This window comes from Phaethon lepturus, unplaced genomic scaffold, assembly GCF_000687285.1.
Source record: "Phaethon lepturus isolate BGI_N335 unplaced genomic scaffold, ASM68728v1 scaffold38704, whole genome shotgun sequence".
NCBI classification, from domain to species: Eukaryota; Metazoa; Chordata; class Aves; order Phaethontiformes; family Phaethontidae; genus Phaethon; species Phaethon lepturus.
Window position 1 is genome coordinate 270 of NW_010536185.1, and position 13854 is coordinate 14123.

Below are 13854 nucleotides of genomic sequence, written 5' to 3' on the forward strand. Positions count from 1 at the left end.
CGGTAGCGTTGAAATCCTCCCTGTGGGAAATGTTTGTGTGGAACAGATGGGTTGTGTCTCTACTGGGCTATGCTAATGGTTTTGCAGTGGTGCCATGTTGAGTGCTGGTGTGGTGGGGTTTCCAGAGATGCTGTGGGTCAATCAGGGTGCTGCTGGCCTGGGCTGAAATCTAAGACTGTGGGGTGGTGGGTCTCTGCCTAGCCATGTCTCCAGGCTGGCCCAGCTGCTTCTTCCCTTGGCCTCTGTGTGGCCTTCTCAGTCAGGAACAGTAGATGTAAATGGTGTTACCGATCTTCTGTTGCTTGTCCTCAAAGTCCTCTGGCCCATGAGTACAGCAGCGCTCTTGGGAAGGATGGAGTGAAACATGGCTCTGTCAGGAGCTTGGCCAGGCTTGTGCGGCTGGCAGGAGGGGTGCCTGCTGGGCAAGGGAAGCTGTGCGTCCGACCTGCTCTGCAAAGCACCCTGGTCCTGGGTGCTGTGTAGGGGAGGGTATTACAGTAGCAGGCCTTTAGTAGAAAAGGATTAAATTGTTCTGTAGGACTGTAAAATATAACTCAGCTTGAAGCTGGGGTTGCCTTTGGAAAAGTAGTTTATTCTGGCTCTGGTAAGGTCCTACGGAAATTAGCTGACAACAATAGAAATTACTATCCTGTAAGAAAGATACAAATTCCAATTATAGAAAGATACAAGACCTAAAATTAATTCACTAGTCTCATCAAGAAAAAAATCAATGCTTCCTTTTATTCACTCTAAGCTTTCCTTGTTCTTATTAACTTGTGTGCCACTGCAGACCTCCTCTTTAGGACCAGAGCTAGAGATGATTTCAATGAGCCTGGGGTATCTGAGTTCCTGCAAGCTCGAGGGAAATACCAGTTCCTGTCTAGCTTTGAATTTTTATTTCTAGTTTTAGTAAATTAATGTAACACCCTATATTGCTTCCATCCTAACATTACAGACAGTCTTTGCTTTGAGGTAGCAATAAACTATATAAATAAGCTGATATATAGGAAACAGCATCTGTCACAGTGGGGATCTGTCAAGTCTTTAATGACAAAAGTTTTGTGAAGTTTATTGAATACTTGAGGAAAAGTTGTAGGATGCTTGACAAGAACTTGCTAATATGTTAACTTCAGGGCAAAGAGTGAATGCAGTCTGCACTCTGCCTTCCTGAACTTCAGGTGGAGTCCACCTGCAGACTTGCATACTGGCACCTCTTCTCAGAACAGTGAAGGCTTACCACTGTGGCTCCTATTAATCTTAATACAGTTTGCTTGACTGCACAACTAGATCAAATAGTTCTCACAGGCCTCATTTAGGAGGGTGAGCTATATGGTAAAGGACATTATTTGCCCTGAAATTATCATCTAATAGCTCACGTGACTAAACAAACCATTCTTCAAAAACCAGACTAGAACGAGGCTGACTTCATTATGAAGAGACACATTGATATTTTTGTATTTATTAAATTAAAACCGCACAAAATATAATTGCACAGAACACACATCTGATATTCCAATGTCATATCTCACAAAGAAAAATCTCTTGCTGTTAAGTCTTCCCTTTTAGCAGAAATCCAATTTGCAAATAGTTGTTTAACCATAAAGGCTTTAACTAATCAAAACAAGTTGAATTCCCCTTTCTAGCAATACATCATAACCACACACAGACACACACACAGAGTTCAGAGGCAAGCTCTGCAGCCCTGAAGCAGACAAAACTTCCACAGCAAAATTGCTTGTGTTTGCAGAATGAGTAAATGTCTATTATGTTCATAGTTTGTCATTTACAAGCAAACTTATTTTTAAATACTGAAAACAAATTTCACTTTAACAAGTATTTACAAAATCTTTACTAAAGATCAACATCCTGCATAAAGGTGACCTCAAGGATATATTGTTGCTACCATGCTACAGTTTGCACAGAAGGGGTATAAAGGCCATTGCTAGTTTTGGAAGGCTTAAACCCTTTGTTGATAGAGCATAAGGACATTAACCTATGGAAGGCAGAAGAGGTCATAATTTCAGTGCAATTACCCATTCATGACTTGTTTTAAGCACATCAAGATGATGAGTCCAAAAGACTTGGGTTTTGAATTATATTGACCATTTAGTTCTTTAAGAACTGATTTCATGGAAAGTTTTCAGGCCATCCCATCTGTCTTCTACTGGTGATACGAAGAAGTTGCATAGGGACCTTCCTCATTCTCCTCCTCTCTAAAAAGAAAATGATCATAATCATCAGATCAGGAACATACCATGTCTCAACAGTAAAACCAATGCAAATGCAGATAACCAGTTTTCCTCATGGATCAAAATGGGTAAGACTGGCATTGCCTAGCAGGAATACTATTTGCACACAGAATGTATGCTACTGGTCATTATACATCTCTGGAGTTCTCGTTTTGTTGTCCCAAGAGCAGAATGCTGAAAACGGGTAAAGCTGTTTAAGTACAACAACATCAGAATGTATTTACAGTTTAATGAACTATTCTTGACACTACAGTGCCAAATTAGAAATACTATGAAGAATATGCAAGTGGAGGACATGCTGGAGTTCCAGTATTGCTGCTTTTAATTATTTTAAGAAAGCAAGCTTGGTTGTAGGTTTGTTTCAGCCTTTTGAATGGCAGGGGTGCAGATGGACCAAATGAGATAAGAACAGGAGCAGTCTGTCATAGTTGTGGCTGGATCTGTGTCTTGATACTGCAAGGATATTCCTTGAGTGGGGTCCTTGATGTATACTTCCTGTGCATTGATCAATATTAACACTGATCTCTTGGATTTCCTTAGGAGAAAACAGCTGCCTACAAGTGCTACTGTTAATACAATGACTGGATAAACCAAAGTAGTGTTGGTATTTAAAAAATCCTCAGGAAAAAGCAGGCTGCCTACTGTTTACTTGACAATATTGCCTTATAAAAAAGTGGTTATGTAAACCTATTGCAGTGCAGCAATCCAGTACTAATTCAAGCATGTGACGTTCTCCAAAGATCTTCTTTTTCTACAACTGTAGCTTCAATATTATATTCCTGAGAGCCTATTCTTAAAGTTGCTGCCAATTTTAGTTTTTTGGTGAGAACAGAAAGATTTAACAGTTGATACACTGCAAGCTTCAAAGGATTTCCAGTTACTTTTAATACTGTATGTGCCTCCATACAAAGGTACAGTTATTCAAATAGTCTAAGTCATAATACATAATGGTATAAGGTAAAAACTATGTATTTCAATAGTATTCCAAATCCCAATCATGCAGATTTCTTCCTATTAACTTCTAAACGTGATTATTTATCTACAATTTGAATTTCATATAACCAGAATAGAATCAGAGGAAAGAACCCTACAAACTAACCAAGCAGCTGAGTAACTTGCACTCATTTTCCCAGCTGTTACCTGTTCTTGGGTAGTCTAGCAAAACTGTCAACTTAAGCCAAAGACATGATATTGCTTTTGCCTTGAAACAATCTTGTCAAAAAAAAAAAGAAACCTCAGAAAAACAGGGTTTAGATGAAACTGGTAGTTATTGCAGGGATGTGTGGTTACAGTAGTACTGAAAACAGGTTTTAGCTTTTCTTAGAAATACTACATCTATTTACATTAGTGATGCTACAGGCACAGTACCAAGCATGATACTTAAGATACAGATGATATGTCTATATTTAAGTATATCTTTCCTTGTATCATGAATTCTGCATTGCAAAAGTGACACTGAATACTACAATTAGCAGATGCTGTTCATAATACCTGGCAAGACAGTAAAGTAAGGAAGCAAACAATTCATGTTTAGGTGAATAAGCACTGAAGCACTTTTTCATCTATAAATTGTCTCAAGACAATACATTTAAAAATTCTTCTCAAAACTGAAATCTATCAACATACCAAGCTTGTAAGACTAGACTACAGGACTGTAAAATTCAACCATAACTACCAGGCTGAAGCTAAACTTTTCAAAAAGTATATTCTGATGCTCTGCTATATGCCCTTCTGGGGCAATAGGTTTCCAGCCATGTATGCCCAGAACATAGTTGCAAATAGCAACCTCCTGCTAGTTTGTATGTATGAAGGAGAACTGTATTTTTTCAGAGCTCAGACTGTCCAGCAGGGGAGAAGCTTACTTTCTATGCTGTACACTGAAAATTACTTTGCTGTTATGTTCCCCTTTTAGGAGAACAAAATGTGGCAGAGTTACAGCAAAGAGACCTTCCTTCTAACTGGAGGCTGTCAGAATTGGCCTTTCAGTCTTTGTTTTTGAAAGCCTTAATATAGGAAGAACATCCATCATGACATGGCAACAGCTGAACATTGGACTGAAATTAGCTGCACCTCATTATAGTGGGTAGTAGGGGTGAATACGGAGAACTGAAGAGTTGAAATAGTGATGTCACATTAGTAGGTCTTCAGACATCAAAGCAGCAAAACAGCTAGTCTAAGCTCTTCATCTCTGCTTCTCTTGTGAAATACGCACTTGGGCTATGGGCTTCTACTTGGCAATTGTCCATAGAAGACTGGCACTGGAGTCACAGCCAGCTTTGGAGGGTTTCTGTATGTGGCAGGGACATAAGAACCATGTAGTAGGTTGAATAGTAGCACCATTATGCTCAAAGGTAAGCAAAGCAGTGACTGGCTATAATGTGCAGAATAGAATTCTGACCAAGGCTCAGGCATGCTGTAGTTGGCAGTAAGGGTTGGCAAGAACAGCTTCTAACCTTCTGTCCCAGGCTGCAGAACTAGGTTATGTGATGACATCTACAACACACTACTCCAAACCAAGGTAATGGCCAGGAAATATTACTAATGTAGATCCTCAGAACTGTACATAGCAAGTACAAGTCTGTTCTTACGGCTTCAAAACAAGCCAAGCTTTACACAGAATAAAATTACATAGTAGTAGTTCTGGTCCATGGCCCACAAGCAACAACATGTCAGTGTGTGTATGTTTAATGACCAGTTTTCTTCATTTTTAAGATGCTTAAAATAGCAAAGTAGTAAGTCACTGCAACATTTTCCTTCAGGGAAAGGAACAGCACAGCATTGCAGTGCTTCATACTGCTGTCTCTCCCTGTTTACTGTTGCCACTTTGCCCAGCAGGTTACAGGAGCTGAAAGACATATACTGCAAGCTATTGTATGCATCAGGTCACAATAAAAAATGCTAATAATCACTTCTGTAAGACAAAGCGCACCTGAGCGTGAAGAAGTAAACTCAAATCCAATGCTTGGATGCCTCTAGAATCCACAATTAAACATGGCAGCAGTCTGAGTTCGTAAGTTAATAGCTTTTGGAAGTCTGAAAACAGAATTCTCCACAGGCAGCCACCTTTGAGGTATCTGTTTTCTTAGCTGATAGCCAATGATGGTGAACAATTATGGGGAAAATTAACTCAATCGGTTATCAGTTTCAAATGCTTCAACACCCTACTTTTACCTGTGTTCAGGTCAAGGCAACTGAGCAATGACAATACATCGTTCTGTTCCAGTGCTGCACAACAGTTAATTATATCGGCTCCTATAAGCAGTAGTGATTACAGTGGCTCTGTTCAGCTACAAGGTTTTCAAAAGGAGTCAACTAAACGGCAAATGCAGAAAGATGTAACCTGCCCCAGAAGCGCAGTATACAGCCCTAGTGTTCTACTCTACCACAGTACTTCCATAAAATATTAAGGACACTATAAAGACCTTGCGTTAGACATCTGGTGTTCAACTATCTGATACGAAAAGAATCACTAAACCTAATTTCAGTTTTGGCATCCTGAAACATGCGTAACAGCATTTCGGTCGAGATAAAGCACTACCATATTTTTTTCAAGCTACTACAACTTGCTTTTCTTCCATGTGTGGATAAAACTAATAATGGGTAGGTATTCTTCCCTAACATGCAAATACATGAGATAGCGACATATGCAACTATATTAACACTTTTGCATTTCTTTTGGCCTATTATTAAAATATTGTGGTAAACAAACAAGTCTTATTGCCTTCAGCTGCTCACCCAGAGCTGCATCTTGGGTAAATATGCCTGACTGGGGCATTCATTAACCAGCAGCTTCTTGCTCAGTGAAACTCTCTAGTAAAAGTAGTATTATATGCAGATCTAGCCATATACTTACATAAAATCTAATAGTGAAAGGCAGCTGGCACAAACTGAGTGGATCACATTCTCTACTCTTTAATGCTCATCTTCTTACACAGCTATTAAAGTTTAGTATCTAGTCTAAATCTGCACCTGTGTGCTCCTCAATTTTTTTAACCTAATAGCAAGAGGTTTTAGTTGCGAAGAAGCTGACTTCAAATATTAATATACTTTATTCCCCTGAGAGCACTTAAAGGGGTAACTTCAAGAGTTATGATTAAACAATTTAATTCACCTTAAGCTGTCTTTGTAGCATGAGGCAGTTTCTATGAAACTTCCTGTACAGTTTGATCAGAATCAGTGCATGTGTGTGCATTCTTAGCAACTTCAATGGAGTCTAAAGTTGCGATTTAAGAGATGCTGTGATGTTCTGCATCTGTCAAATCAGGCTCACAGGTATGGTGGGAAGTAATGACTCTTCAAGTTCTGGAACTGACAGTCTGCTTCTACTTGCAGTTTTCTTAGTTCCAGTGTCCCTTTTGGTGGTAGTAGCTGTAACTCTAGGTGCTCCTTTCTTACACTCAAACAGGCACTTAAGTACACTGCGGTGTTGGTGCATGTCACATTCTGAATCTGAATAGGGGAGGCCAGAGTAGCTGGGAACAGCAGTCCTAATTTCATAAATGGCTTTCACTCTAAGAACTGAAAATGAGCATATTCAAGAAGCTGGTTTACTATCATGATGGCTGTCCAATTTTCAAGGCCTCCTGCTCTAAGCAAGGGACAAGAAAGGTATAGGCAGGAGGGTGAACTGGTGCCCCCTGAGGAGCTGCTGGAGTAGAGTAAGGGATGTTGCCACCTTACAGTGTGGGCCCAGAAGTAGCATTGATAGTTCACAGCTGAAAATATCTCCAGGGTTTTTGGCAGTGGTCTCCCTCTACTCCTGCGTTCTGCAAGGAGTAAACATTCAGCAAACTCTCTGTGAAGGTTCACTTTGGTCCTCTGGCACTTCCTGTCTGTCAGACTATAAAGGGGTGAACACAACTGGAGAAGATAAGGCAAGGATGGCTTTTGTGAGCCATGACTGAAGGCCAGAGGTGGTGAGGTGGAAGGTGACATTATGAAGACTTTATCAGACATACAGGAAACTTTGCTCTTCAGAAGCTTTGGATAACATCCTGCTCAGCAGATAGCCTGCGGCGCTGTACTTCAAGCTTCCTGTAGCATCATGACCAATAAAAATCTGTGCTCTATGCACAATTAACAAAATTACCTGCTAAATATCAACAGGAGGTGGGAAAGCAATTCATCCTCCTGTAGCCATTATTTCTTGGGAGGAAATTTGGTACCAGGCCCTCATTTCCCAAGTTGTAACTTAAGCAATATAGCAATATAGGAAATGGGTATTAGTAGTAGTACTGTACTATTTATGTGGTGTCACTCTTGCTGTATTGGCTCTGCTCATGATGCAACAAGGTCTAAGTGAATTTCCTTCTGTAAGTTAGCATGTTATTTTGTTGAAAAGATGGTAAAATAATTGCCTTCCTCTGGCAGGAACTGTGGGTTTCCTGCCACCCAGCTTAACTGCTGGGTCAACACCTACTCTAATCTGTGTCAGATACATATGTCTAATGATCTGAGAGTCAGCACTGGCACATTTTGATAGATGCTCTACATTGTTTCAAATACAACAATGCAAGTGAATGAGTTTGAATAGAGAAGGATCTGAGTTCCAGCAGCTATTTTTCCTCTTTCATGTAATCAATTCAAAAGAAAATAATTGACAAGTATGTTAACAGATGTGAAAGTGTTTCAGCCTTCCCTGAGACTGTAACTCTAAACCAGTGTCCTTCTGGCAGTGGAGAGTTTTATGTGGAGTGCAGTAGGTAATGAATTACCTTAAGCTGACTTATGGGATATTTCTTCAAATGAGTCTTGTCCAATTGCTAAATGCAATATACTGCTCCCCCTCAAACTTTTGTCTAGTGAATGAAGTTTTTAAGTTGTTGACATAATCTCTTAACTTCTTAAAGAAATGATGGGACTCTGCCCAACAGACTTGGTCCTAAAAGGTTACTTTTGTCTTAACATGAGAAGTATACTGCTTGCACTCAAAATCAGAGTATGTGAAGTGAACCACGATGATGTCAGAAGTTTTGCATTAAAGGCATTTGCAAAAGCAAGGTATGTATCTGCAGGTATGACCTCTCCCAGGCGCTCTGGTAAGAGAAGCAAAATCAGTCCCCTGCAGTCATACCTTTTATTGTCATGAGACAGGTCACCTTGGCATCACTCACTGAGGCAATTTTTGCAGATGATAAACCAGCCAGATAACCAGCCCAAGAGAATGCTTGTGAACAAGCTGAAGAAGCTTGTCCCAAGGATATGGGAAAACGAACACTACTGAAGACCATTCTTGCTCTAAGTCTTTCTGTACTCTCCATGGGATGCCTACACATGTGAGGGGATAATCACTGTGGCAGAGGGGTCAAAAGGTACTGCTTTTTCTGTGAGTAAAGTGTGTGGGAGTTCCTGGCTGTAGAAGAAATACTGAAGAAAAGATCAGTTGTCTCCATAGGTGGATCCACAAAGGGAGGGACTGTATAGGGAAAGGAGATAGGATAGTTTAACTGAAGTGGCAATTATGAGGCAATTTGGGACAGAAGAAAAATGCAATCATGCCTTGCTATATGCAGTCAGCTTCCCCATAGGCCTTGGCTTAGTACTCTACTGAAAATTATGGGTTTGCTTAAATAATTTCTTGCTTACACAGCATGACATCTTGGAGAATACTGGCCTTTTAGCTTTCATGGAATATTATTGCTATTCCATAAACAATGTATTGTGAGGCAGCCTTTATACCTGCCATATCAAGGCATCTGCTAATGATGTGCTCTGAATGTATCTGGTGCATGATAATAGCATAGACTTGCTGTTGACAAATTAAAACTACAGATGCTGTTGGAGATATCCCACAAAGAGGGTTGAGCTTAGACTAAAAAGCCTCCAGGATGAGATTAACACGCTTAATACTAAAAGCGGCATTTACCTGACATTGTCATCTTTTAGTTTTCTGGCTGCTTGTTTGGATAACTTAATCTGCAAGTCCAATCTCTGTAGGAAATCTTTGGCAGATAGTTCTTCTGGTGCAGTGGGCTGACTGTCAGACTCTTGAGGACTGGGAGAAGAACTACTTTCTTCCTGAACTGTCACTAGTCCTTCATCACAAGGAGGGGAGCTGTCAACAGTTTCATTCTCGGGAGATTCCAGTGAATTAAGTCCATTGAACAGTAATGGTTTCTCTGATATAACAGGAATATTCAGGGTTTTCCTCAGAAATATACAGTCATTTGTGAACAGTTTATTTGCCCTCTTTATCTGTTCCATCTGAAAAAGATAGGAAAAATGTAAGTTATTAGGCTTTGGCAAAGTATAAAGTACTAACTTTCTGAAGTGGTACAGTAACCTTTAGTTACAATAAATCTATACTTGCTTTGCGGCAGCAATGATTCAAGGAAAGGATTTTTTTTGCATTCGAAGTGATTTCAGACTGTATGTTCTGTTTTAGCTTTGTTAACTCAACACTCTAGCTTCTTTTATGTAGACCTGATTCCAAAATATTGGTCTCTAAAATCTTGCACTGCCTAAAGACGCTTTTCTTGAACAGATTCCCAATCTCTATACAGGCTCACTGAACAACTTGCCAAAGAATAAAAATTCTATTGCAAAAGTGCTGCTGACTTGGATTTATATTAGAGTAAGGCTCAGCACTGCTAGCAGCTGCTGTAGGTGCACTCTCTGGTAAAAAGCATGCATAATACAAACAAGGGGTGATAAAGTTACCTTGAGTGTTCTAGGACATGCTAGTTATGAACAGTGAGCACCACAAGTCTTGGAAGAGCAGTATATGCCTCATCAGTATTTTCCCCCTAGCTGATGTAACAAACGCAGACTTCATCTGAAGTCCTGATTTGCAGTGAAAAGAACAGGGGACTCCTAAACACTTTGTAATGCAGCTGCATAGACTAGTGGCTGCTTTTGTTCAATAAACCAAATCTACAGCTTGATCAACAGCAACCTTATGTATGTAATAATGCATGGTAACAGCCACCACGTAACCGTTAAATACTTTTTATGCAGCTTTTACCCAAAGTACTTCTTACAACCTACTCATCAGTACAGATGATTGCATGACAGAAGCGAGAATACCCCATCTTTCACAGTGTACTAATGCATAAAGCCCTGCTTCTATACTTAACCTGAGAAGCTATTATAATTACCATTGCTTTACAGGCCAAGACAAGCTCCCAGTAAATGTTTATACTCTCCCCTACTAGGAATGTTGTATAAGTTCTTACTCATCAGAATTTTCCTTCCAAGTCAGTAACAGTTAAACTAGCTTCCTATTTCTCAATTGCAAGCTTTAAAAAAACCACAGAAATCAGTATCCATGATTATGCAACTTAAGCTTTAGTTATAACCTGAACTCATGATTTCATTAGGAAAAGTCCTAAGTGAAAGAAAAAAGACCATTCTGGTCCCTTGGTGACTGCAATAAGCAGAAATCCCTAATCACTACATTACTGCAATGATAAATGCACTCTAAATAAAACCTGCTTGAAAACAAGTATGAAGAGAATTGAAAATACCTCTTGCCTGCATTAGAAGTGTGCTAAACTGAATAAGAATAAAGACTAAGTCTTGTAATAATAGGAGTCTTGCTGCTAGTATAATTGCTCAGAAAAAGCTGAGTGCTCTAAGTCTGAAGTAACCTTCAGTTCAGTAATCAGATGATGAAAAAATTACTCTACCGTCTTATGCTTGGCAGTCTTAAACTCTTTAAACTTTGCTTTGACACTACCTGGAGTCCTTCCCAATTGCAAAAGAAAAGACTATTGTTAACAGGTAACTGTTAACATGCATGCACATTTCATACATTGAACATATTAGCAGGGGAAGCTGTCTAAAACCAAGGGAAAACAGTAGAGATGTTAGTTTTATCTGTGCAGATGTGAGACTGTGGCCATTTGCAGAATTGGAATAAACTCCTGCATGCAATGTAGACCTGTACTATGTGGTAAGAGTATGTGCTGCAGTGCCATTATAGATATGGTGTCATGGGTGGATGCATTTGCTTCGGTCCCGGAAGCATGATGAAATATTTCTCTGTAAAAATAAATAGGACATTTTCTCTAGAAAGGCTAGGTGTCTGGGAGAGTAGTGAAAATGGTGCAATAAAGCTCAGTAGTTATTTCTAGCCATTAAATATACAAAAATGGTATTCTCTACTTAAAGACAACCCCAACCTGTTGCTGCAGATGGCTAAGGTGATAGAATGATTAGATTTGATAATCAATTTCAAAAGCTGAATAACTAATAGCCAATGTCAGGTAGTAAGCTACTATAAGTAAGAGAAGTTCATTACTCTTCCCATTCCTGAAGCCTGGAAACTATTTTTCGTTTATGGTGTACCTCTAAGTTCTCTCCCAAGCTGAGTACCATTTGAAGGACATAAAGGAAGCTTTACATTAGTAATGAAACTTATAACGGCCATTGGATGCTAGTTTAAATGCCAATTGTCAAAATATCTAAAAGTTATCTCTCTTGGTGAGTATCAAAAAATGTTTAAAATGCTAGCTGGAGCTCTTCTCTAAAAATACAATACAAAAGCTGAAAACTGAGATCTCTGCTACAGGGAAGTGGGAAGGCAATGCTTCAATAGCTGATAAATAATGTACTGTACTGCTGTTCTCTATCCTACCTCACTGTAACTCTACCTCTAGTTATTTCTTCCTAAAATACCTTTTAAATACCATTTTGTGTTATTTGGAAGACTCTGCACCTCTGCAGTGAGTAACAATGAAATGGGAAGTACTTTGTTCTAAAAACATTCCTCAGCCTTGAGCAGGTTACTTGATATGTGTAATATATACTGCTCCTTCTACAACTCAGTATGACTCCATACTCATAGGTGTATAGAGAGCAAGATTTAATGCTTGTTTTCTCAGTGCTAGGAAAACTGAACTAATTTCTGTTAGCTACAGACCTATAGTAGTAAAGGCATGTGTTAAAGCTTTTGCTCTTAGTACTTTGAAGCTACACTAATGCATAAACTGGTGCTGAACTAATCCATCAAAACTGCTTCTACTGAAAATGAAACAAATAGTCCTCACCCTTCTCCCCTCAAAAGGGATACCTTTGTATGATGGAAAACAGCACTCCAACTGAACCATAAATATGATACTAAATGCTAATTCCCAGAGTTAATTTACCCAACAGTGTTCAAAGGAAGATCTAATGAACAGAAGCCATACAAGATTAATAGACAGAGTCTAGTGGACAGGGGTGAAGGGCAGAGGATGAGGCCAAACAAAGCACACTGTCTCTCTCCTCCAACACTTTCATCCATCTTAAACTGCTTATGTCATGCCAAGGCAGGCACTGGATGGGATGCTTCTTGCTGCAAATAACTCCCAGTGAGGAAAACCACAGGGGGAAACTCCTAAAAACAGTAATACTTGAGGAAATGGCAGCCAGAGATAATTCTGACGTTCCCATTACAGCAACTCTCACTTCTAGCCAAGTACACAGGGTATCCAAAGCAAATGTAATGACTCCTTAGAGGAAGTCAGTCCTTGTCATTGTGTGAACACTTAGAGTCTTCATTTTGCTAAAAGCAAACAAGTTTGCAAACATTCCTACTCTGGGCTGAAACCCATTAAGGCAGAAACACAATGGCTGATTTCAGCTAACTTGTCATTGCTCTTAGGGACACTTCATATCAGTTTAACCTTTCTCAATTGAAGTCTACAATGACGCAGCTCTGGTTTCTTAAGCAGAATACTAGCAACATTATATCAAATAAATGATATGTTTAAAAAATCCCAGCATTTACACTTTAAATGTATCACTAGCACAGGAAAACCTTATTAAACTCATACTATGAACAAAGTTTATGGTTCATAAGTTAAACCTATTTTTTCAGACTGCACAAGTTTGATCCACAACTTCCCTTTAGCTGAAAGGGAGTTATGAAGTGTTTGGAAATGCCTTTTTTGTAGAAAACTGCTATTTTAGTACTTTGTTTATACTTTTCACTTACTGCAGTGAGCAAATATACTTCTGCAAGAACAACAACATAGCTAAATGATTTAGGCCAGAGACTTTATCCATTATGGAAAGTGTTGCCAAAAATAAAAATTCAAACAAATCCAATGAGCAGCTAGGTCACTTTGCCCCTGTAGTGAGCTAAACTTTGTTTTAGTGCGGACCATTCTAAATCCAGAATGCCAGAAGTCCTTCTGCCAACAACATTTGGTGAACAGTGGCTTAATCTTTCTTAAGGGAAGAGAAATAGACTTTTAACCCTTTTCATAACAAAGGCTGAATGCTGTTGAAGTTGCTGGAAGGCTTTAGTAGATGTTTCAGAACCAGAGAAGGAAAGGAAACCCATTCCAGTCAGAACCTATTCATTTGGGACTGTATACCTCTTCTAGAAAGAGCCCAAATGCAAGGGGCTCTTTGCAGCTCATGTGAAAATGACACTGACTGTGTGCTAGTACCATGCTGTTAGCTATTCTTGTCAGCTGCTTGGCCCCAAGCAGTTTTGCATGTTGGGACTGGAGCTGCATACAGATATGTCAACTGGTAGCTCACTGGGCCCCAAACAAGCTGGAAAGAAGGTAGGGTAGGTGAGCTCAGCTCTGTGGGGAATGGTAGTGTATTAGGGCCTGCTGGTAGACCTTATTGGCCTCTGCATGTCTTAGGCTGGCATAAGCTTTTCAATATT

The 13854-nt window shown here is 39.5% G+C and overlaps 1 protein-coding gene across 1 annotated transcript; it reads right to left on the reverse strand.

Annotated features, from left to right (window-relative positions):
* Nucleotides 1-1449: 1449 nt before the first annotated feature.
* Nucleotides 1450-9452, reverse strand: LYSMD2 (LysM, putative peptidoglycan-binding, domain containing 2). Its single transcript, XM_010286096.1, has 2 exons — nucleotides 9115-9452; nucleotides 1450-2213 (listed from the first exon to the last, which is right to left on the reverse strand). Exons 1-2 carry the CDS (start codon nucleotides 9450-9452, stop codon nucleotides 2162-2164), a joined length of 390 nt encoding a protein of 129 aa, XP_010284398.1. The 3' UTR covers nucleotides 1450-2161.
* Between the last annotated feature and the right edge of the window lie 4402 nt (nucleotides 9453-13854).

Bases quoted from the DNA above. Each gene is read 5' to 3' on its own strand.
- LYSMD2 (XM_010286096.1), bottom strand. From the start codon at position 9,452: ATGGAACAGATAAAGAGGGCAAATAAACTGTTCACAAATGACTGTATA. The intron at 2,214-9,114 runs GTAAATGCCGCT...TTTTCTTTTTAG, and splicing joins CTAAAAGATGACAATGTCAG to AGAGGAGGAGAATGAGGAAG.